Source organism: Solea solea, chromosome 1, assembly GCF_958295425.1.
Source record: "Solea solea chromosome 1, fSolSol10.1, whole genome shotgun sequence".
In the NCBI taxonomy this organism is placed as follows: Eukaryota; Metazoa; Chordata; class Actinopteri; order Pleuronectiformes; family Soleidae; genus Solea; species Solea solea.
In genome coordinates, this window is record NC_081134.1 from 25891124 (window position 1) to 25915318 (window position 24195).

The 24195-nt window shown below is 40.1% G+C and overlaps 2 protein-coding genes across 2 annotated transcripts in view; both read left to right on the plus strand.

Moving 5' to 3' along the window:
- LOC131470465 (collagen alpha-1(XXI) chain-like) overlaps positions 1-1737 on the plus strand; it is a 29872-nt gene extending 28135 nt beyond the window's left edge. Inside the window, exons 9-11 of the mRNA XM_058646348.1 lie at positions 1232-1405; positions 1536-1627; positions 1722-1737. Coding sequence (XP_058502331.1) covers positions 1232-1405; positions 1536-1627; positions 1722-1737 — 282 coding nt within the window. The remainder of the gene's footprint in view (positions 1-1231; positions 1406-1535; positions 1628-1721) is intronic.
- A 94-nt stretch (positions 1738-1831) lies between these two features.
- The window catches only part of si:dkey-225n22.4 (collagen alpha-1(XXI) chain), a 53815-nt gene continuing 31451 nt past the window's right edge, over positions 1832-24195 (plus strand). Inside the window, exons 1-7 of the mRNA XM_058637344.1 lie at positions 1832-1901; positions 2056-2109; positions 2193-2246; positions 4771-4824; positions 4933-4986; positions 5506-5559; positions 5757-5810. Of these exons, the coding sequence (XP_058493327.1) occupies positions 1899-1901; positions 2056-2109; positions 2193-2246; positions 4771-4824; positions 4933-4986; positions 5506-5559; positions 5757-5810 (327 nt within the window). The 5' untranslated portion in view covers positions 1832-1898. The remainder of the gene's footprint in view (positions 1902-2055; positions 2110-2192; positions 2247-4770; positions 4825-4932; positions 4987-5505; positions 5560-5756; positions 5811-24195) is intronic.

Below are 24195 nucleotides of genomic sequence, written 5' to 3' on the forward strand. Positions count from 1 at the left end.
GGCGAGTAGAGCCGGTGGAAATGCGCCATTTGTCGGTGTGTTTGACGTGTGAACGACTGGTGAATCCGCCTTTCACCCTCTGTCAGTTGGGATTGGCTCCACCTCCTCCCTGACCCTCATGTGGAGGATAAAGCAGTAGACAAAAATATGATGAACCTTGACATACATTTCATCAAAGACATGTTTACATTATTCACATAATTACATGGTTTCTAAGTATTTTATGACCTTTCTTGCAGAACTTCATGTCTGGGAATCAGATTTTCAAAGGTACTCGGGCATGGGGATTGTATGTGTTTACATTGACCACACAGATGTACAGAAATATCACAGCAGTGTCTTGGTTATAATGAAGAGTGTACAGTCGTGTACAGTCGTGTACAGTCGGTGCCACAGTCTGACATTTCCCTGCAAAGCCACTGAAAGCTTGTATTGTACAGTGAGTGTTGCTGATTCCAGTGAATGAACCTGACTGGGACGACTTGCATTGAGCCAAGTTAGTAGTAGTTTTAACGTCACAGCCTGTTCACTTCAATTCACAGTGAAGCTGGTGAAGATGTTATGGGATGGAAGTCAGCATTAGGCTCAAAGCAAATGTTTCCTGCGCTAAACCACCGTATTTACCTTGTGGAAAGTAACTGCAGGATGTGTAGGTCTTGGAGAACGTACCTCTGTTTCCATGGCAGCTCCAGTTAATAATACATCCTGTTGGACACGCAGAGTTAGTTTTTCCAAAAGACTCCCACCACCCTCATCCTAACACACACCTAGACTGCAGAGAGGAGAACGCTGTAATTATGTGTAATCTGTGTGTGATTTGATTTGGTTTGATGTGGCACAAACTCTAAGCCTGTGATTTGTCGTTTGGAAATGACGGCTGTGGCGTAGTCACAGTCACAGAATAGCTGCTTTGTGTCTGTTTGCTTTGAGACAAAAAACACAGCTCTCGGTCCTAATGTGTCGCTGGTCCTCAGTGTTTGTGGAGCATTTAGGGAAAATACACTCTTGGCTTAAATTGACAAAATGAGATTAAATGAAACGTATGACGACTGCCAACAGAAACCAAGGATGAAGATTTGACAAGTTAATAATACTTTTCACATCCAGGTTTGCTGATGAATGGAAGCTTGAACAAAGATGTGTTTCAGGCTCATACATGAAAGAAAGGTTCAGTAAATGTTAGCTGTGACTGTAAAAAGTGTTTGATGTGTCTAACTGTGCCTTCTTTTAGAAACTGTACGATGGAAAATGGCATCAGCTGAAACTCCTGGTGAGGCCTCACCAGGTCACCAGTTACCTTGACGATCAAATGACACAGGAAGTCAAGCTGGAACCAGTGGAGCCCATTTATGTCAATGGGGAGACACAGGTGGCAAAGAAGAGAGGAGGTGATATCACTGTGCCTGTGAGTACAAACCATATGACCCAAAAATGAATTCTTTCTGTTCTGTCTGATGAGTCAAACTCAGGATAAAAAGCCATTCTCCCAAACTCAGACTGCGGATGAATGCAGTTTTCACATTGTTGTGACACAGGTGGAGATTCAGAAGCTGCGTCTGTACTGTGATCCTCATCAGAGTGAGAGAGAAACAGCCTGTGAGATCTACTCTGTGGTAACAGCTCCACTGTCTACAAACAGCACACTTTCAATTTCAAATACTGTTTGCTGCTGCAGATACGAGGTTACTCTGATCTTAACATGACTTTGTTCTCTTTCTTAGGATGATGAAAGGGTGAGTGCACTTTCTATAATCTTTCCCCCACATTTTAATGTGACTTAACTCTGGAGTTAATAGAAAGGTTAAGTGTACACACTGTTTCCTCAGTGTCCTCTGAACCGGACAGTCGCACTCGAGGAGGAGGAAGACTGTAACTGTGTTGTTGGCCCACTGGGACGCATGGTAACACATTTATTAAGATGTAACCTGTTATTATTCTGTCTCTGGTTGTTCTTTGGTGTAACATTAACATTATTAGAGAAGATTTGCAGCGTAGTTCTGAGAGTGACACACATTGATATATATATATGTTTGTGTGTTTATAATCATTTTACAGGGATTCAGAGGAGAGAAAGGAAGGGAAGGACCTCCAGGACCTGATGGTAAGCCTGTAAGTGCTGATGTTTCATCTCTTCACATTGTTGCCAACAGTTTGTACATGACACACTCAGTGAAAGTTGTGTCTGTGTGCAGGGTAAGGCCGGGACTCCTGGAGAACCTGGTCCTGCTGGATTACCAGGCTTGAAGGTAACAAATCTGCAGTTCACACTTGTATTAGTGTTATAATGTAATATTCAGCTACAGACCTGTAGCCTTTCACACTCTAAAAACTTTAACTTTACTCCACTCAATTATTTTGGTGAAACATTTTTACACTTAAAAATACTGATTAATGCAAAACTTGTGAAATCAATTAAATATACTGTTTGAAATGAATAAATGTCAGTGCAAAATTTAAGTAGATCTGAATAACTTAATTCAGTACCATGACATTTAAAATTGAGTAGATATAACTAAAAGCCTAAGTCAATGCAATAGTAATCCTTTTTCAAAACTACTTGAAAAAATGAGTAACTATAATTAAAATACTTGGTAGATGTAACTGAAAAAAACCCCTAACAAAACGAATGTGCTACATTTCCTACAAGTTTTTAAGTAAATTGAATTCATAATGGACTTCCAATTATCAAAATAACGCTGACATATTTACTTAAATTTTGAAAATGTATTTCAGCACATTACATTAGCAATATATCTAATGAAGCCAAATTACAAAAAAAATAATTCTATACAGATTCACAAGTACACATTTATTTATTCACAGTCAACCTGTTCAACATGGCTTATTTTGCAAATAACAAATGCAATTGAATAAGCAACTTGTCACACCTGTTTTACAGGTGCCAAATAATACAACTTTTCAATTCCTCCAGGTTGATCCAGAGTTTGGGAGAGCTTAAATGAAACAAGATCAAATGTGCTCATATAACACTGATTATGGAATGTGAAAATAACTAGTTATAGACGTTAGACAACATACAGAACCCCTTCCACTCTCCTTACACTTCACCAAGTTTACATTTGGAACACTACAAGCAAAAAGCTTTATGAAGGAGAGGCTTTCAGTATTAGCTAAAGAACATTTGAATGCTTGTGGAAGGACAGACTTTTGCAGTTCTTTAAGTGCTAAGGAAACTCACTTTTCTACACATGTCGTAATCTAGAATTGTTTTTTCATGTTGGAAACACAGTATATTGCTGTAATGCACTATGAAAAGTGACATTAAAATAACAGTAAATGCCAATGCCAATGAATAGTTCACAGACTAATAAAGCACCTTGCTGAACTGTACTCAGCAACTACACACACAAGTACTTTTTGAGTCTCTGAGCCTTGGTTGAGAGGTCCAGGTTCCAGCTCTATCAGCACCTTTTGGAATACGTCAAAAGGTATATCTAAGTTTCTTTAGGTACCTAAGGTCCAAGGCATATGTGAGTCCCAGTAAGCAGCAGCAGGCTCTGCTCAGGTCTCCAAGGCTGCTTGTGACTCCCTTAATTGCAATCCCAATGTCAGTAGTAACGTCTGACCCCTGTTAAATTCCGCACCACGTAAACCTTTACGGCCTCCTCTGCTAAACCCTCTGGACTGCCGAGTACATCAGAACTATCCTGTAGACATTGCAAAGATAAATGGTTAGAACCAGGGCTGAATTATTAAAATTCAAAGCAACATTGTAATAGAATTCACTAAAGTTTCAATTTATATATAATAATATTTTGTTTACACAATACATGTTTACAATGAGGAAACCATTTATTATGTATTTTTTTGAGAGCTAGTGAGAAATCAGTGTGCAGTGTACATTTATATATATATATATATATATATATATATATATATATATATATATACACATAAATGTTTATATATATATAAATGTTTCACGAATCTGTGCCATATTGCACAGATATTGATAAAATTGATAAGTGGTTACTTACGAGGACTTCCAAGGTGTTCTCCAGGTGGTTCTTGTCTTTCGTTGCTTGTCACGTGTGCAGAAAATAGATTTCTTCAGAATTTCCCATGAGGACTCTTTTTGTGCGTGATTGGTGTGTCCAGTCATGACGCAATTTAAATTAGAGTAAATTTAATTAGTGTAATTTACTCAGCTACTTAAGTTGTTGTTAAAGATTAAGAATATTAATTAGGAAGGCTTAATAATTGTATTTATTGAAACTAAGAATTTTAATTAGCCCATACTAAAGTATTTTGATTGAAATTTAAGAAAAAATATGAATTATATCAGAAAAGTATAATCTGTCAGTCAAATACAAATTTATTTCCATGCAAGAAACGTAAATAATAAGGTGAACTTAAGACAAAATTAACTGTTCAATTTTCAGGCAATATATTTTGGTATATTTAACTTAAACAATTACATATGTGATCCTCAGTGATTTAATTAAGTTAGTATCGCTTTTATTTATTGGGAAATTTACCGAGCCTCTGAAAAATTTCTTTGAGTGCACCTGCAATCCTTACAGTTCCAGTGTGTCACATTTGGGAGAACATGAATAAACCATATGGTCATCTTCAGGAGATAGTTGCAGCAGTTGGACTTGCTTGAGTTCAGTTGAAGATATTTCACCTCTCATCTAAGAGGCTTCTTCAGTTCCCAGATGAGAGTTAAATGACCTGGATGACTGAGAACAGAATCCAGATTTCTCAGATGTAACTATTCTATCAGTGTAAACGCTTTATGTGTTCCAGGGTGATGTTGGCCCTCCAGGACTGAGAGGGGAGGCTGGTCGATTAGGTGAAATGGTAAGTTCTTAAAGCAGCAGTTGTATCTGCACTGTGGCTTCTCTGATCTGCTGCCAGTCCTGTCTTCATGTCCTGATGATTCTACTGCATTTTACTGGTGTTTGTCAGGGAGACAGAGGGGAGCCAGGCTCACCAGGAGAACCAGGGCCTCCAGGACCTAAGGTGAGATTAATTAATAGCCACTGCTTCATTCCTCAGGTTCCTCTCCTGTTCCCACATCTCACCGCTGTACTTAAAGCAAACAGATTTTTCAAATAAACATTTATTTTCTACTGATGACTACTCTCCTGGAGATGCTACAGCTAACTACAGCTAACTAGAGCAAGAGTAAGTTGTGTCTTGTTGAGTGTAAAAGCAACGTTATCTGAGTTGGAGAAAGTGTTCACCTGAAGAGTTCAGGTTTGTAAACTCAATAACCCTGAAATCTACGATACTTGGCAGATGAAATGCAGGCAGCTCTGGCCACAGTGTCCTGTCCCCATGACTCTCAGTCAAACTTACATTATGATAAATCCCATAATTATGTGTTGTGAAAGAGCATACACATTCTGAATCGTGCCTCTTCTCCTGGTGGCCAAAGTAACAGAAGATAATTATTCACAATAATAATAATAATAATAATAGTGACAATCTGGATCCAAATGTCAAGCAATTCTTATTTGATATGCATGTTTTACACAGGGTCCTCCTGGAGCGATGGGTGAAGCAGGACCTCCTGGAGTGACTGGATCAGTGGTAAGAAGAAGTTTATGACGTGTTCTTTGAAGATGTATGACGTCTGTGAACACCCTCAACACATATAAGCTCAAGCTCTACAGGAAATGGAAAGAAAACATAAATACAGTTTGTTACATGGTCATGTTCAATGTTAGGATTTCCAAGTGAGACAATGTTGATTATGTTTTCACTTTGTATCTTTGTTTTCCAACCAGGGAGGACCAGGACTTCAAGGCTCTAGTGGATTACTTGGACCAACAGGAGCAAAGGTCAGTGTTAGAAATAAATTAAACATAATAACAAAATAAAGAGGGGCCACACAGTGGTGTAGTGGTTAGCACTCTCGCCTTGCAGCGAGAAGACCCGGGTTCGATCGCCGGTTGGAACAAGGGCCTTTCTGCATGGAGTTTGCATGTTCTCCCTGTGTGTGCGTGGGTTCTCTCCGGGTACTCCGGCTTCCTCCCACAGTCCAAAAACATGCAATGTGGGGATAGGTAAATTGGACACTCCAAATTGACCATAGGAGTGAGTGTGAGAGTGAATGGTTGTTTGTCTCTATCTGTGTGTGGCCCTGCGATGGACTGGCGAACTGTGTGTACCCCGCCTATCGCCCGATGTAGCTGAGATTGGCACAGCACCCCCCGCGACCCTCTGGCAGAGGATAAAGCGGTAGATGATGACTGACTGACTGACAAAATAAAGACGTTTGAAGAAGTTTGACCTGCTTAATTTAGATTCAGTGAAGAAATGTTGGCCAGTCACAATTGTAAAGTCCTTTAAAATTAAAAATAATGCTTAATAAAGTTGGCGTTACAGCAAATAGACATGCTAAAAACCTCAGTGTGGGTCTTTGTGCCATATAAAATCAACAGGAATCTGAATTTGTGCACACATGACACAAAACAATTTATGACATAACATAATCTTTCAACATAATTCGATTTCTTGACTATGCTGTCATGTCTGACGCACGTGAGTGAATCTTTTCTCATGTCAGACGACTCATGTCAGATGTGAGTGAATCTTTTCTCATGTCAGACGTGAGTGAATGTTTTGTCATGTCAGACTTGAGTGAATCTTTTCTCATGTCAGACGTCTCATGTCAGACTTGAGTGAATCTTTTCTCATGTCAGACGTGAGTCAATCTTTTCTCATGTCAGATGTGAGTGAATCTTTTCTCATGTCAGACGTCTCATGTCAGACTTGAGTGAATCTTTTCTCATGTCAGACGTCTCATGTCAGACTTGAGTGAATCTTTTCTCATGGCAGACGTCTCATGTCAGACGTGAGTCAATCTTTTCTCATGTCAGATGTGAGTGAATCTTTTCTCATGTCAGACGTGAGTGAATCTTTTCTCATGTCAGACGTCTCATGTCAGACGTGAGTCAATCTTTTCTCATGTCACACTTGAGTGAATCTTTTCTCATGTCAGACGTCTCATGTCAGACTTGAGTGAATCTTTTCTCATATCAGATGTCTCATGTCAGACTTGAGTGAATCTTTTCTCATGTCAGACGTCTCATGTCAGACTTGAGTCAATCTTTTCTCATGGCAGACGTCTCATGTCAGACGTGAGTCAATCTTTTCTCATGTCAGATGTGAGTGAATCTTTTCTTATGTCAGACGTGAGTGAATCTTTTCTCATGTCAGACGTCTCTTGTCAGACGTGAGTCAATCTTTTCTCATGTCACACTTGAGTGAATCTTTTCTCATGTCAGACGTCTCATGTCAGACTTGAGTGAATCTTTTCTCATATCAGATGTCTCATGTCAGACTTGAGTGAATCTTTTCTCATATCAGACGTCTCATGTCAGACTTGAGTGAATCTTTTCTCATGTCAGACGTCTCATGTCAGACTTGAGTGAATCTTTTCTCATGTCAGACGTCTCATGTCAGACGTGAGTCAATCTTTTCTCATGTCAGATGTGAGTGAATCTTTTCTCATGTCAGACGTCTCATGTCAGACTTGAGTGAATCTTTTCTCATGTCAGACATCTCATGTCAGACTTGAGTGAATCTTTTCTCATGGCAGACGTCTCATGTCAGACGTGAGTCAATCTTTTCTCATGTCAGATGTGAGTGAATCTTTTCTCATGTCAGACGTCTCATGACAGACGTGAGTCAATCTTTTCTCATGTCACACTTGAGTGAATCTTTTCTCATGTCAGACGTCTCATGTCAGACTTGAGTGAATCTTTTCTCATATCAGATGTCTCATGTCAGACTTGAGTGAATCTTTTCTCATGTCAGACGTCTCATGTCAGACTTGAGTCAATCTTTTCTCATGTCAGACGTGAGTCAATCTTTTCTCATGTCAGACGTCTCATGTCAGACTTGAGTGAATCTTTTCTCATATCAGATGTCTCATGTCAGACTTGAGTGAATCTTTTCTCATGTCAGACGTCTCATGTCAGACTTGAGTGAATCTTTTCTCATGTCAGACGTCTCATGTCAGACTTGAGTGAATCTTTTCTCATGTCAGACGTCTCATGTCAGACGTGAGTGAATCTTTTCTCATGTCAGCGAGTGAATCTTTTCTCATGTCAGACTTCTCATGTCTCTTGAGTGAATCTTTTCTCATGTCAAACGTCAGTGAGTCTTTTCTCATGTCAGATGTGAGTGAATCTTTTCTCACGTCAGACGTGAGTGAATCTTTTTCTCATGTCAGACGTGAGTGATAAGATATCCGTGTTAAATCTCCCTCCTGTCAGTTAATACAGGTTAATACCAGTGCATCAGTGTCTGAGACCAGTGCAGTATTTGTGATGTCCCACTGTGGGGACTGAAAAAGTAGCTGAATGAAAGAGCACATGCTGACATCTGCAAACATACGAGCACGCCCACCACGTGTGTGATGCTATTTTCAGCCTCCTCTGAAGTCGTTTGACTCGCAGCCACACTGCTCAGTAATTTAGGACGTTTCCTGTTATCATAATAAACTACTTTCCCCCGAGAATCTGGAGGCAACTGCAGGGTGGTGGTACCCAGGCACCACACACATACAGTTGGTGTCCATGTGTGGACTTGTCCTGTGTGTGTGTATGTGTGTGTGTGGAAAGCCAGTTACTGTACATTTAAATGACACAAGCAAAAACCAAATGTCAACCAACATCAAACCAAAGTGTTTCCAGTGAGGTTGAAGCAGCATTTGGAAGAACTGTTTGTTATTGAGTTTCATCCACAGGTTTTTAAATTGTGGGACTCAGTCTCAGTCCTGAGCGTCTTTCATCACATAAGCACACAATCTCCCACTAGTTTTGTAGCACTTGTTATTTGTGTTAGCTGTCTTAGCGGCACAGGATTTTAGCCTCTGTTGGAATAACAGTCTGACTGTGGAAGCACCTTTTCTTTTACATTGGTCAGAGCTGATGACACTGATGAATGCAAAAGTTCTGTCTCTTTAATTAATACAATGTATCTTTAAATGTCATGCTGATGTCTTTAATATCAGACATTTGAAGACTGATATTTCGGGAAATAGAGCATTAAAGACCCAGAAATATCTGAAAAGCCACATCTCTCAGCTCGGGGATCCCAGGGCGTTCCCATGCAGGCCAGGTGGGATGTTTTCCCAACAGCATGTTCAAGGTCTTATCTGGGGGTCTCCTCCCAGTTGGTTGTGTCAAGAAAACCACTACAGGGAGTCCAGCAGAAAATCTCAGATATCACATTCATGACCACCATCACTCACTCTGCTCAGCAAACACTGTTCACCTGCTTCTATCTGCTCCACTGTTCATATGTTCAACAGATATTTCAAACTTTTGTTTTTACACATTTACACACTCCCTCTGTCCAGAGAGAGCACAAAAACAGCGACAAACAAAGTCTACAGTCATTACCAAACCTGGGTGGAACATAAAGATCCTGCAGGTCCGGCCATGAAAGATTATTTAAAGCTGTACTGCGTAACTTTTAAATCCAAATATTTACACTTTTCCATGATACAGTTTTAGCAGTATACTCAGCACAGCTCGACTCTACTCAGCGTTTTTTCTTCTTCTCCTTCAGTGATAGAACCTGGTACCTGGTGATTTTTTCAGCTGAGCCGATACTTAAATGTGACGTCAACAGACTGATTGTTCAGAGCGTGTTGTCACTGAAGAGTCATGTGCGCGATACTACGCCAACTGTAGATCAAAGTTAAGAAGACTTAAAAATCCTGAAAACATGCGTTCATCTCCAACATTTAGCAAAGCAAATGTGTTGAACAGAGGAGTGTGGTGGATTTAGAGACAGCACCATCGTCACCACGTTCACTGGTATTTCAGTTCAGTGACAAAAGGACTGAACCATTCTGTCAACTAATGATTCTAATGATTCACTTTCACCCAAAACAACTGCTTTACTAGCAGTGTTGGAAATGTTACTTAAAAAAAGTCAGTAGTTACAGTTACTAGTTACTTTTTCCAAAAAGTAACTGCATTAGTTACTCTGTTACAAAATATAAAAGTAACTATTGCATTACTTTCAAGTACATTTTAAGTGCTCAAAGAATTTGGAGCTCACCTCCACCACCTCTTTAGAACAGAATTTAAAATTCATGTGCATGTTCAATTATTTATGATGAACCTGGATATTATAATGAAATGGACACTTAATACAATAAATAACTCACAGAAACAGTGAACACAAATCTAAACTGTTTTAATGTTGCTGTGAGATGAAGTGAGTCGAACAGACCTGAGGGGTATTCCAGAAAGCGGGTTATGTGAGAACTCTGAGTTTGTTAACCCTGAGATGAGGGAAACTCTGAGTTATCCGTTCCAGAAAGAGAGGTAACTTAAACTCTGGGTCTGTTACTGCGGTAACTTACTCTGTGAACATAACCTGCTCGCTGGCAGGTTTACTATAAGAAACCCAGAGTTTCTACCTGTCTTCTCCCACACGAAGAAAGCAGTTAGACATGGATTGCCCATTCATTAGAAATCCAATCGACATCGAAGCCGTATTGATCAGAAATGCATTACGTCGTGAGAGAATCTTCCGACCCAGATTAGACGTTTTGATTAAAAATAAAAGACAAATTCACATGTGATTTGGTTCTTCTTTATTCATTAAAAGTACAAAAGCAACAGTCAGGATTTGTAATATAGTTCCAACTATTAACATATTTCACATATTCACCTGTTTCACCATGACAATGCACCCACCTCAACTGGCGTTCAAGTAATAGAATTTCCAAGTCTGTTTTTCTGATTTGCTGGTCCAGGTACACCATTTCTTTCTCGGTTTTTTGAATGGTTTTCATTAGGTGCACCCTGTACAACTCTTTTACCGGCAACTCGGAAACATATGGACGTTTAATTTAATTCCTGCAGTTCTACATACAGATTTAACATGGTATTGACCGAAAATCTCACTGTGTCAAGCTGTGCTCTCGAAGTTGATGGACCCTCCTCATGGTGATGCCCAGCCATGTTCTGTTGAAGGACAAGAATGTGCTAGTTTGTCCATTATCTATGCTCATCACTTCAGTGTACATGTCAAACTCCAAATTCCACTCAAGAATGTAAATGAATATGAATGGGTAGAGCAGTGCCAGTAGCTATACATAATATTAAGACACACTTCAGTAGGCCCCTCCGGATCTCTCCCTGTGGCAGCAGACAGCGTCTCCTCCTCCTCTATATAATTCAGATTGCATATGTATATATATATATATATATATATATATATATATATATATATATATAAAAGTTTTATTTAAAAAAAAGACATAAGTGTATACTTGCATCTGATGTAGGCACTTGTGTCCTGGGGGGTGACAGGCTCAGATGAGCTTCCCCCGGGGATGCCTTCAGCCACAGGGCGACCGCTGTATTGGCTGAGAACCAGCTCCTCAGCCTCTGACAGAGGTGGTGGAGGTGGCCCTCCACCCGTTTTTCGTGCCTCTGCCTTCTTTCTGTTGGCTGAGCAGAACTCAATGTTTGCAATCTGAATTAATATTTACGTTACGTTTAATAGCCTAAGTCAATTAAAAATAAAAAAATAAAGTGAGGTGCAATCATAGCCTAGCAAAATATGCCTTACCTTTTTGAATGATGTTTTTATGTTTCATTTTGAGCTGCTTCCAAGTCCTCCTTTCTCCTGTTGGATTGCACCTAAATGAAAAACTCAGATTTCATTCCTACTTATATTCATAACTATAGGCTATGCTACGATCTTACGGTTAAATGTTACGTCAATGGAATAGTACGTTCAAACTTACGCGTTGACTCGGGCAGCAATTTTCTCCCATGCGTCTCTCTCTCCTTCGTTGCTGCAGCTGTGTTGCATTCGCGGCGAAATATGTGCTCATATTCTCCGTAGCCCAGCATAAGGATCTCCAACTCCTTCGCACTGAAATATGTTGATCTTTTTTTTTCTCGGTTGTCATGGTGACTCGTGGTATCGGGGCTCCATTGATGATGGCTTTTTTCAGTGGTTGTGCACGCGCGTACCTCGAGGTTAACATACTCAGAGTTGATTGAACTAACTCAGATCAGCTGTTCTGGAACCGGATACTCAGAGTTTCCCGACCTAGAGTAAGTCAACTCAGAGTTCAGGGATAGACTCAGAGTGTGTTGAACCTGCTTTCTGGAATACCCCTCTGGTTACCAGTTTGTTAAGCTCAGTCTGAGCTTCAGTTGTTTTGATTGTGTGCCACTGTCTTCGTCTCCTGTGTTAATGGTCGCTCATTTCGTGGAAGTGCGTGACGCTGAAAGATGTTTTCTTAGGTCGGAATTGCTTGACACTGACGTGGAGTAGCACTTTTGTCCAGGGATTAATGTGCATTTAATGTAAAAATGATTTCCTTTCATTTAATTTAAAGAAAAGTAATGGCTATACTTCCAGTTCTGCTGCTTTAGGATTAACCGGACTCACCATTCCTGTTGTTGATCGTTTACTCACTTGTGTGGATGTGTGTGTGCGACTACTTTTGTTTGTGTGTCTACAGCCGTCCAACTCTGCCTCTGATTGGCTTACAATGAAATGTTACTCTACCTCAGCCAATCATCATCACTCATGCGGTTATCTCGTGTCTCCTCATGAGGAAGAAGAGTAAAAAAGAGAAAAAAGTGAAAAGTTTAGAGATCTAGCTGGTCTGATGAAAACAACTTTAATGAGCTAATAATTCAACTGACACGCCCACATTTTTGGCAGTAACAGTAACGGCGTTATCATGATTGAAACACTTATTAATAAGATGACCCGTTACTGAAAAAAGTAACGCTGTTTATTTCTCTAGTTTGTGTTTGTGTGAAAACCACGTCACCACAGTTTCACGCAGCCGTGTTGTGATGACTCCGCCCACGTTGAGGAGGAGGAGCTATCAAGTCATAGAAAAAAACGAGTCGAGTAGAGCTAGAACTGTATCATGGAAAAGCACCGTTACTGTCTCCATTAGTGGGCAAACCTTAATTCATGTTTTATTTTTACCTTTTTTTTAGCAGGTTCACAAGTTGTAAAATATCGCATATATATACAGTACATGCTGATTACAGTGTGAAAGAGGCTGAAGTGACCAGTGCATGAGTCTCTGCAGACACGGAATGAGGAAATGATATCTTTATCCTGACACTGAGGTCAGTTCCAGAGACACTTAAACCTCAGCGTCTGTTGTGTGTTCTTGTCTTTCTTTCCTCGCTCTCTTTATCTTTCACTGACTTTTCTTTCAAATCCTCAGCACAGATTAATCTGAGCGATGTTGAACTCAAAGACTCTCTTCAGTGTTAAAGAGTATTTGGCAGGCTGAAGTGGCAGATTGCTTGGCTTCCATGAAAGGACAGTGTCAGAGAACTTGTCTATTTTCTCTTGTTCTAGACATCCACAGATTGATGTCATCTTGTCATTTATTGGGCAGTGGTGGGCGTCTGGGCTGTGTAATTATGAGGTCTGCTGCTCTTACGGGTTTATATGTGCAGTGTGGTGAGACACTTCAAAGGGGAACACATGCAGTGGACAGTTAATTCACTTGTTTCTTCACTGCCAACATCGAGAGCGCTGCACTTCACTGTGTGTGTGTGTTTCCTCACAGGGTATAACTTTAACCAGAGTGACTGCCCACCAAGGTTATAGTTAAAGGAATACTTCACCAATTTGCTTGTGGCTTTGTATTGCTAAAATAGCAGTAGTATTTTTTTTGAATTGTGCTTCCCTCCCTCAGTATTATAACATATTATACTCAACTGTATTTACATCAAATCTGATTGTTTTTTTTTTTTTTTAGCCAAGATTATGCCACAATAACTATATTTATGTTCCCAACCTTCAACTTTGAAAATGTCCAGTTTATTCCCATATTTTCCTGTTAAATCCCATGGAACGTTTCTAACTTTGAAAATTCCCAGAATTTTCAACCCTAGTTATTCCCTTGCTGTACACACATACAGGAAGGCAGTCCATAGAGAAAATCAGTGATTTTAACATCACACACACAGGAGTTGTTGATCCACTGCTGTCACTTCAGTGTTTGAAATCCTTTGTTCAGATTGACCTCAGTGACACAAAGTGACCACACAAGGCAGCAAAGGACCAGCAGCTCCTGTGTCCCCGCAGCTAAAATCACTGATTTTCTCTGTGGACTTTGGTGTGTGAGAGTGAGCAGTCCAAGATTTCCAGTATCAAGTATGAACCAACATTTAAAAGTTAATAGAAATACAACAGTGGCATTGTCTTCAAGTGTTAATAATGAGGTTCAGATGAGTTCTACAAAGACTACATGTGTAGTCAGGTTGCTCATGTGTCCACAGCTTGTTTCATGTGGTCATTGGCTCAGTCAATGTATTATCATGGTGCAAACTGGAACCTGTTCACATCCCACTCACAATGAGATTTAAACTTTATATGCATTTTGTGTTGTGGCTTCGAATGTGTTTGTTTGTTGCAGTTATTTTTTATTGTAACAACTGTGAGGTCTCCGCCCACAGGACTCACCACACCACAAACTGTCCCTGCGTCAGCACTGCACCACTACGACTCACTCACTCACCACATTCCACACACAAACACTCTCCATGAACTTACGTCAGACTCATTCAGCAGAGCAAACAGATTTATTATACGTTATTTTTCTCTTCTCTAATCAGCAAATGGAAACCAGCAAATAACAGCAAATAAATGATTACTCACCTGATGTTTCAGTGAACATCATCACTGGTTACACTACATTGAATGTGTCAAAGTGCCCTGCATTAGTTTGTGTTTCCTCCTGCATTAGTTTGTGTTTCCTCCTGCATTAGTTTGTTTCCTCCTGCATTAGTTTGTTTCCTCCTGCATTAGTTTGTGTTTCCTCCTGCATTAGTTTGTGTTTCCTCCTGCATTAGTTTGTTTCCTCCTGCATTAGTTTGTGTTGCCTCCTGCATTAGTTTGTTTCCTCCTGCATTAGTTTGTGTTTCCTCCTGCATTAGTTTGTGTTTCCTCCTGCATTAGTTTGTTTCCTCCTGCATTAGTTTGTGTTTCCTCCTACATTAGTTTGTGTTTCCTCCTGCATTAGTTTGTTTCCTCCTGCATTAGTTTGTGTTTCCTCCTGCATTAGTTTGTGTTTCCTCCTGCATTAGTTTGTGTTTCCTCCTGCATTAGAGTTTCCTCCTGCATTAGTTTGTGTTTCCTCCTGCATTAGAGTTTCCTCCTGCATTAGTTTGTGTTTCCTCCTGCATTAGTTTGTTTCCTCCTGCATTAGTTTGTGTTTCCTCCTGCATTAGTTTGTGTTTCCTCCTGCATTAGTTTGTGTTTCCTCCTTCATTAGTTTGTGTTTCCTCCTGCATTAGTTTGTTTCCTCCTGCATTAGTTTGTGTTTCCTCCTTCATTAGTTTGTGTTTCCTCCTGCATTAGTTTGTTTCCTCCTGCATTAGTTTGTGTTTCCTCCTTCATTAGTTTGTGTTTCCTCCTGCATTAGTTTGTTTCCTCCTGCATTAGTTTGTGTTTCCTCCTGCATTAGTTTGTGTTTCCTCCTTCATTAGTTTGTGTTTCCTCCTGCATTAGTTTGTGTTTCCTCCTTCATTAATTTGTGTTTCCTCCTGCATTAGTTTGTGTTTCCTCCTGCATTAGTTTGTTTCCTCCTGCATTAGTTTGTGTTTCCTCCTGCATTAGTTTGTTTCCTCCTGCATTAGTTTGTTTCCTCCTGCATTAGTTTGTGTTTCCTCCTGCATTAGTTTGTGTTTCCTCCTGCATTAGTTTGTTTCCTCCTGCATTAGTTTGTGTTTCCTCCTACATTAGTTTGTGTTTCCTCCTGCATTAGTTTGTTTCCTCCTGCATTAGTTTGTGTTTCCTCCTGCATTAGTTTGTGTTTCCTCCTGCATTAGTTTGTGTTTCCTCCTGCATTAGAGTTTCCTCCTGCATTAGTTTGTGTTTCCTCCTGCATTAGTTTGTTTCCTCCTGCATTAGTTTGTGTTTCCTCCTGCATTAGTTTGTTTCCTCCTGCATTAGAGTTTCCTCCTGCATTAGTTTGTGTTTCCTCCTGCATTAGAGTTTCCTCCTGCATTAGTGTGTTTCCTCCTGCATTAGTTTGTGTTTCCTCCTGCATTAGTTTGTGTTTCCTCCTTCATTAGTTTGTGTTTCCTCCTGCATTAGTTTGTTTCCTCCTGCATTAGTTTGTGTTTCCTCCTTCATTAGATTGTGTTTCCTCCTGCATTAGTTTGTTTCCTCCTGCATTAGTTTGTGTTTCCTCCTGCATTAGTTTGTGTTTCCTCCTGCATTAGTTTGTGTTTCCTCCTTCATTAGTTTGTGTTTCCTCCTGCATTAGTTTGTGTTTCCTCCTTCATTAATTTGTGTTTCCTCCTGCATTAGTTTGTGTTTCCTCCTGCATTAGTTTGTTTCCTCCTGCATTAGTTTGTTTCCTCCTGCATTAGTTTGTGTTTCCTCCTGCATTAGTTTGTGTTTCCTCCTGCATTAGTTTGTGTTTCCTTCTGCATTAGTTTGTTTCCTCCTGCATTAGTTTGTTTCCTCCTTTATTAGTTTGTGTTTCCTCCTGCATTAGTTTGTGTTTCCTCCTGCATTAGTTTGTGTTTCCTCCTGCATTAGTTTGTTTCCTCCTGCATTAGTTTGTGTTTCCTCCTGCATTAGTTTGTGTTTCCTTCTGCATTAGTTTGTTTCCTCCTGCATTAGTTTGTTTCCTCCTGCATTAGAGTTTCCTCCTGCATTAGTTTGTGTTTCCTCCTGCATTAGAGTTTCCTCCTGCATTAGTTTGTGTTTCCTCCTGCATTAGTTTGTTTCCTCCTGCATTAGTTTGTGTTTCCTCCTGCATTAGTTTGTGTTTCCTCCTGCATTAGTTTGTGTTTCCTCCTTCATTAGTTTGTGTTTCCTCCTGCATTAGTTTGTTTCCTCCTGCATTAGTTTGTGTTTCCTCCTGCATTAGTTTGTTTCCTCCTGCATTAGTTTGTGTTTCCTCCTGCATTAGTTTGTGTTTCCTCCTTCATTAGTTTGTGTTTCCTCCTGCATTAGTTTGTGTTTCCTCCTTCATTAATTTGTGTTTCCTCCTGCATTAGTTTGTGTTTCCTCCTGCATTAGTTTGTGTTTCCTCCTGCATTAGTTTGTTTCCTCCTGCATTAGTTTGTGTTTCCTCCTGCATTAGTTTGTTTCCTCCTGCATTAGTTTGTTTCCTCCTGCATTAGTTTGTGTTTCCTCCTGCATTAGTTTGTGTTTCCTCCTGCATTAGTTTGTTTCCTCCTGCATTAGTTTGTGTTTCCTCCTACATTAGTTTGTGTTTCCTCCTGCATTAGTTTGTTTCCTCCTGCATTAGTTTGTGTTTCCTCCTGCATTAGTTTGTGTTTCCTCCTGCATTAGAGTTTCCTCCTGCATTAGTTTGTGTTTCCTCCTGCATTAGTTTGTTTCCTCCTGCATTAGTTTGTGTTTCCTCCTGCATTAGTTTGTTTCCTCCTGCATTAGAGTTTCCTCCTGCATTAGTTTGTGTTTCCTCCTGCATTAGAGTTTCCTCCTGCATTAGTTTGTTTCCTCCTGCATTAGTTTGTGTTTCCTCCTGCATTAGTTTGTGTTTCCTCCTGCATTAGTTTGTGTTTCCTCCTTCATTAGTTTGTGTTTCCTCCTGCATTAGTTTGTTTCCTCCTGCATTAGTTTGTGTTTCCTCCTGCATTAGTTTGTTTCCTCCTGCATTAGTTTGTGTTTCCTCCTTCATTAGTTTGTGTTTCCTCCTGCATTAGTTTGTTTCCTCCTGCATTAGTTTGTGTTTCCTCCTGCATTAGTTTGTGTTTCCTCCTGCATTAGTTTGTGTTTCCTCCTTCATTAGTTTGTGTTTCCTCCTGCATTAGTTTGTGTTTCCTCCTTCATTAATTTGTGTTTCCTCCTGCATTAGTTTGTGTTTCCTCCTGCATTAGTTTGTTTCCTCCTGCATTAGTTTGTTTCCTCCTGCATTAGTTTGTTTCCTCCTGCATTAGTTTGTGTTTCCTCCTGCATTAGTTTGTGTTTCCTCCTGCATTAGTTTGTGTTTCCTTCTGCATTAGTTTGTTTCCTCCTGCATTAGTTTGTTTCCTCCTTTATTAGTTTGTGTTTCCTCCTGCATTAGTTTGTGTTTCCTCCTGCATTAGTTTGTGTTTCCCCCTTCATTAGTTTGTGTTTCCTCCTGCATTAGTTTGTTTCCTCCTGCATTAGTTTGTGTTTCCTCCTGCATTAGTTTGTTTCCTCCTGCTTAGTTTGTGTTTCCTCCTGCATTAGTTTGTTTCCTCCTGCATTAGTTTGTGTTTCCTCCTGCATTAGTTTGTTTCCTCCTGCATTAGAGTTTCCTCCTGCATTAGTTTGTGTTTCCTCCTGCATTACAGTTTCCTCCTGCATTAGTTTGTTTCCTCCTGCATTAGTTTGTGTTTCCTCCTGCATTAGTTTGTTTCCTCCTGCATTAGAGTTTCCTCCTGCATTAGAGTTTCCTCCTGCATTAGTTTGTTTCCTCCTGCATTAGTTTGTGTTTTCTCCTGCATTAGTTTATGTTCCCTCCTGCATTAGAGTTTCCTCCTGCATTAGTTTATGTTCCCTCCTGCATTAGAGTTTCCTCCTGCATTAGTTTATGTTCCCTCCTGCATTAGAGTTTCCTCCTGCATTAGTTTGTGTTTCCTCCTTCATTAGTTTGTGTTTCCTCCTGCATTAGTTTGTGTTTCCTCCTTCATTAATTTGTGTTTCCTCCTGCATTAGTTTGTGTTTCCTCCTGCATTAGTTTGTGTTTCCTCCTGCATTAGTTTGTTTCCTCCTGTATTAGTTTGTGTTTCCTCCTGCATTAGTTTGTTTCCTCCTGCATTAGTTTGTGTTTCCTCCTACATTAGTTTGTGTTTCCTCCTGCATTAGTTTGTGTTTCCTCCTGCATTAGTTTGTTTCCTCCTGCATTAGTTTGTGTTTCCTCCTACATTAGTTTGTGTTTCCTCCTGCATTAGTTTGTTTCCTCCTGCATTAGTTTGTGTTTCCTCCTGCATTAGTTTGTGTTTCCTCCTGCATTAGTTTGTGTTTCCTCCTGCATTAGAGTTTCCTCCTGCATTAGTTTGTGTTTCCTCCTGCATTAGTTTGTTTCCTCCTGCATTAGTTTGTGTTTCCTCCTGCATTAGTTTGTTTCCTCCTGCATTAGAGTTTCCTCCTGCATTAGAGTTTCCTCCTGCATTAGTTTGTTTCCTCCTGCATTAGTTTGTGTTTTCTCCTGCATTAGTTTATGTTCCCTCCTGCATTAGAGTTTCCTCCTGCATTAGTTTATGTTCCCTCCTGCATTAGAGTTTCCTCCTGCATTAGTTTATGTTCCCTCCTGCATTAGAGTTTCCTCCTGCATTAGTTTGTGTTTCCTCCTTCATTAGTTTGTGTTTCCTCCTGCATTAGTTTGTGTTTCCTCCTTCATTAATTTGTGTTTCCTCCTGCATTAGTTTGTGTTTCCTCCTGCATTAGTTTGTGTTTCCTCCTGCATTAGTTTGTTTCCTCCTGCATTAGTTTGTGTTTCCTCCTGCATTAGTTTGTTTCCTCCTGCATTAGTTTGTGTTTCCTCCTACATTAGTTTGTGTTTCCTCCTGCATTAGTTTGTGTTTCCTCCTGCATTAGTTTGTTTCCTCCTGCATTAGTTTGTGTTTCCTCCTACATTAGTTTGTGTTTCCTCCTGCATTAGTTTGTTTCCTCCTGCATTAGTTTGTGTTTCCTCCTGCATTAGTTTGTGTTTCCTCCTGCATTAGTTTGTGTTTCCTCCTGCATTAGAGTTTCCTCCTGCATTAGTTTGTGTTTCCTCCTGCATTAGTTTGTTTCCTCCTGCATTAGTTTGTGTTTCCTCCTGCATTAGTTTGTTTCCTCCTGCATTAGAGTTTCCTCCTGCATTAGTTTGTGTTTCCTCCTGCATTAGAGTTTCCTCCTGCATTAGTTTGTTTCCTCCTGCAGTAGTTTGTGTTTCCTCCTGCATTAGTTTGTGTTTCCTCCTGCATTAGTTTGTGTTTCCTCCTTCATTAGTTTGTGTTTCCTCCTGCATTAGTTTGTTTCCTCCTGCATTAGTTTGTGTTTCCTCCTGCATTTGTTTGTTTCCTCCTGCATTAGTTTGTGTTTCCTCCTTCATTAGTTTGTGTTTCCTCCTGCATTAGTTTGTGTTTCCTCCTTCATTAGTTTGTGTTTCCTCCTGCATTAGTTTGTTTCCTCCTGCATTAGTTTGTGTTTCCTCCTGCATTTGTTTGTTTCCTCCTGCATTAGTTTGTGTTTCCTCCTTCATTAGTTTGTGTTTCCTCCTGCATTAGTTTGTTTCCTCCTGCATTAGTTTGTGTTTCCTCCTGCATTAGTTTGTGTTTCCTCCTGCATTAGTTTGTGTTTCCTTCTGCATTAGTTTGTTTCCTCCTGCATTAGTTTGTTTCCTCCTTTATTAGTTTGTGTTTCCTCCTGCATTAGTTTGTGTTTCCTCCTGCATTAGTTTGTGTTTCCCCCTTCATTAGTTTGTGTTTCCTCCTGCATTAGTTTGTTTCCTCCTGCATTAGTTTGTGTTTCCTCCTGCATTAGTTTGTTTCCTCCTGCTTAGTTTGTGTTTCCTCCTGCATTAGTTTGTTTCCTCCTGCATTAGTTTGTGTTTCCTCCTGCATTAGTTTGTTTCCTCCTGCATTAGTTTGTGTTTCCTCCTGCATTAGAGTTTCCTCCTGCATTAGTTTGTTTCCTCCTGCATTAGTTTGTGTTTCCTCCTGCATTAGTTTGTTTCCTCCTGCATTAGAGTTTCCTCCTGCATTAGTTTGTGTTTCCTCCTGCATTAGAGTTTCCTCCTGCATTAGTTTGTTTCCTCCTGCATTAGTTTGTGTTTTCTCCTGCATTAGTTTATGTTCCCTCCTGCATTAGAGTTTCCTCCTGCATTAGTTTGTGTTTCCTCCTGCATTAGTTTGTTTCCTCCTGCATTAGAGTTTCCTCCTGCATTAGTTTGTGTTTCCTCCTGCATTAGAGTTTCCTCCTGCATTAGTTTGTTTCCTCCTGCATTAGTTTGTGTTTCCTCCTGCATTAGTTTGTTTCCTCCTGCATTAGAGTTTCCTCCTGCATTAGTTTGTGTTTCCTCCTGCATTAGAGTTTCCTCCTGCATTAGTTTGTTTCCTCCTGCATTAGTTTGTGTTTTCTCCTGCATTAGTTTATGTTTCCTCCTGCATTAGAGTTTCCTCCTGCATTAATTTGTTTCCTCCTGCCTTAGTTTGTGTTTCCTCCTGCATTAGTTTATGTTTCCTCCTGCATTAGTTTGTTTTTCCTCCTGCATTAGTTTGTTTCCTCCTGCATTAGTTTGTGTTTCCTCCTGCATTAGTTTGTTTCCTCCTGCATTAGAGTTTCCTCCTGCATTAGTTTGTGTTTCCTCCTGCATTAGTTTGTTTCCTCCTGCATTAGTTTGTGTTTCCTCCTGCATTAGTTTGTTTCCTCCTGCATTAGTTTGTGTTTCCTCCTGCATTAGTTTGTGTTTCCTCCTGCATTAGTTTGTGTTTCCTCCTGCATTAGAGTTTCCTCCTGCATTAGTTTGTGTTTCCTCCTGCATTAGAGTTTCCTCCTGCATTAGTTTGTTTCCTCCTGCATTAGTTTGTGTTTTCTCCTGCATTAGTTTATGTTCCCTCCTGCATTAGAGTTTCCTCCTGCATTAGTTTATGTTTCCTCCTGCATTAGAGTTTCCTCCTGCATCAGTTTGTTTCCTCCTGCATTAGTTTGTGTTTCCTCCTGCATTAGTTTATTTCCTCCTGCATTAATTTGTTTCCTCCTGCATTAGTTTATTTCCTCCTGCATTAGTTTGTGTTTTCTTCTGCATTAGTTTATGTTTCGTCCTGCATTAGTTTGTGTTTCCTCCTGCATTAGTTTGTTTCCTTCTGTATTAGAGTTTCCTCCTGCATTAGTTTGTGTTTCCTCCTGCATCAGTTTGTTTCCTCCTGCATTAGTTTGTTTTTCCTCCTGCATTAGTTTGTTTCCTCCTGCATTAGTTTGTGTTTCCTCCTGCATTAGTTTGTTTCCTCCTGCATTAGAGTTTCCTCCTGCATTAGTTTGTTTCCTCCTGCATTAGTTTGTGTTTCCTCCTGCATTAGTTTGTTTCCTCCTGCATTAGAGTTTCCTCCTGCATTAGTTTGTGTTTCCTCCTGCATTAGAGTTTCCTCCTGCATTAGTTTGTTTCCTCCTGCATTAGTTTGTGTTTTCTCCTGCATTAGTTTATGTTCCCTCCTGTATTAGAGTTTCCTCCTGCATTAGTTTATGTTCCCTCCTGCATTAGAGTTTCCTCCTGCATTAGTTTGTTTCCTCCTGCATTAGTTTGTTTCCTCCTGCATTAGTTTGTGTTTCCTCCTGCATTAGTTTGTGTTTCCTCCTGCATTAGTTTGTGTTTCCTTCTGCATTAGTTTGTTTCCTCCTGCATTAGTTTGTTTCCTCCTTTATTAGTTTGTGTTTCCTCCTGCATTAGTTTGTGTTTCCTCCTGCATTAGTTTGTGTTTCCCCCTTCATTAGTTTGTGTTTCCTCCTGCATTAGTTTGTTTCCTCCTGCATTAGTTTGTGTTTCCTCCTGCATTAGTTTGTTTCCTCCTGCTTAGTTTGTGTTTCCTCCTGCATTAGTTTGTTTCCTCCTGCATTAGTTTGTGTTTCCTCCTGCATTAGAGTTTCCTCCTGCATTAGTTTGTGTTTCCTCCTGCATTAGAGTTTCCTCCTGCATTAGTTTGTTTCCTCCTGCATTAGTTTGTGTTTCCTCCTGCATTAGAGTTTCCTCCTGCATTAGTTTGTGTTTCCTCCTGCATTAGAGTTTCCTCCTGCAATAGTTTGTGTTTCCTCCTGCATTAGAGTTTCCTCCTGCATTAGTTTGTGTTTCCTCCTGCATTAGAGTTTCCTCCTGCATTAGTTTGTTTCCTCCTGCATTAGAGTTTCCTCCTGCATTAGTTTGTGTTTCCTCCTGCATTAGAGTTTCCTCCTGCATTAGTTTATGTTCCCTCCTGCATTAGAGTTTCCTCCTGCATTAGTTTATGTTCCCTCCTGCATTAGAGTTTCCTCCTGCATTAGTTTGTGTTTCCTCCTGCATTAGTTTGTTTCCTCCTGCATTAATTTGTGTTTCCTCCTGCATTAGTTTGTTTCCTCCTGCATTAGAGTTTCCTCCTGCATTAGTTTGTGTTTCCTCCTGCATTAGAGTTTCCTCCTGCATTAGTTTGTTTCCTCCTGCATTAGTTTGTGTTTCCTCCTGCATTAGTTTGTTTCCTCCTGCATTAGTTTGTGTTTCCTCCTGCATTAGAGTTTCCTCCTGCATTAGTTTGTTTCCTCCTGCATTAGTTTGTGTTTTCTCCTGCATTAGTTTATGTTCCCTCCTGCATTAGAGTTTCCTCCTGCATTAGTTTATGTTCCCTCCTGCATTAGAGTTTCCTCCTGCATTAGTTTGTGTTTCCTCCTGCATTAGAGTTTCCTCCTGCATTAATTTGTTTCCTCCTGCCTTAGTTTGTGTTTCCTCCTGCATTAGTTTATGTTTCCTCCTGCATTAGTTTGTTTTTCCTCCTGCATTAGTTTGTTTCCTCCTGCATTAGTTTGTGTTTCCTCCTGCATTAGTTTGTTTCCTCCTGCATTAGAGTTTCCTCCTGCATTAGTTTGTGTTTCCTCCTGCATTAGTTTGTTTCCTCCTGCATTAGTTTGTGTTTCCTCCTGCATTAGTTTGTTTCCTCCTGCATTAGTTTGTGTTTCCTCCTGCATTAGTTTGTGTTTCCTCCTGCATTAGTTTGTGTTTCCTCCTGCATTAGTTTGTGTTTCCTCCTGCATTAGAGTTTCCTCCTGCATTAGTTTGTGTTTCCTCCTGCATTAGAGTTTCCTCCTGCATTAGTTTGTTTCCTCCTGCATTAGTTTGTGTTTTCTCCTGCATTAGTTTATGTTCCCTCCTGCATTAGAGTTTCCTCCTGCATTAGTTTGTGTTTCCTCCTGCATTAGAGTTTCCTCCTGCATCAGTTTGTTTCCTCCTGCATTAGTTTGTGTTTCCTCCTGCATTAGTTGATTTCCTCCTGCATTAATTTGTTTCCTCCTGCATTAGTTTATTTCCTCCTGCATTAATTTGTGTCCTCCTGCATTAGTTTGTGTTTTCTTCTGCATTAGTTTATGTTTCCTCCTGCATTAGTTTGTTTCCTTCTGTATTAGAGTTTCCTCCTGCATTAGTTTGTGTTTCCTCCTGCATTAGTTTGTTTTTCCTCCTGCATTAGTTTGTTTCCTCCTGCATTAGTTTGTGTTTCCTCCTGCATTAGTTTGTTTCCTCCTGCATTA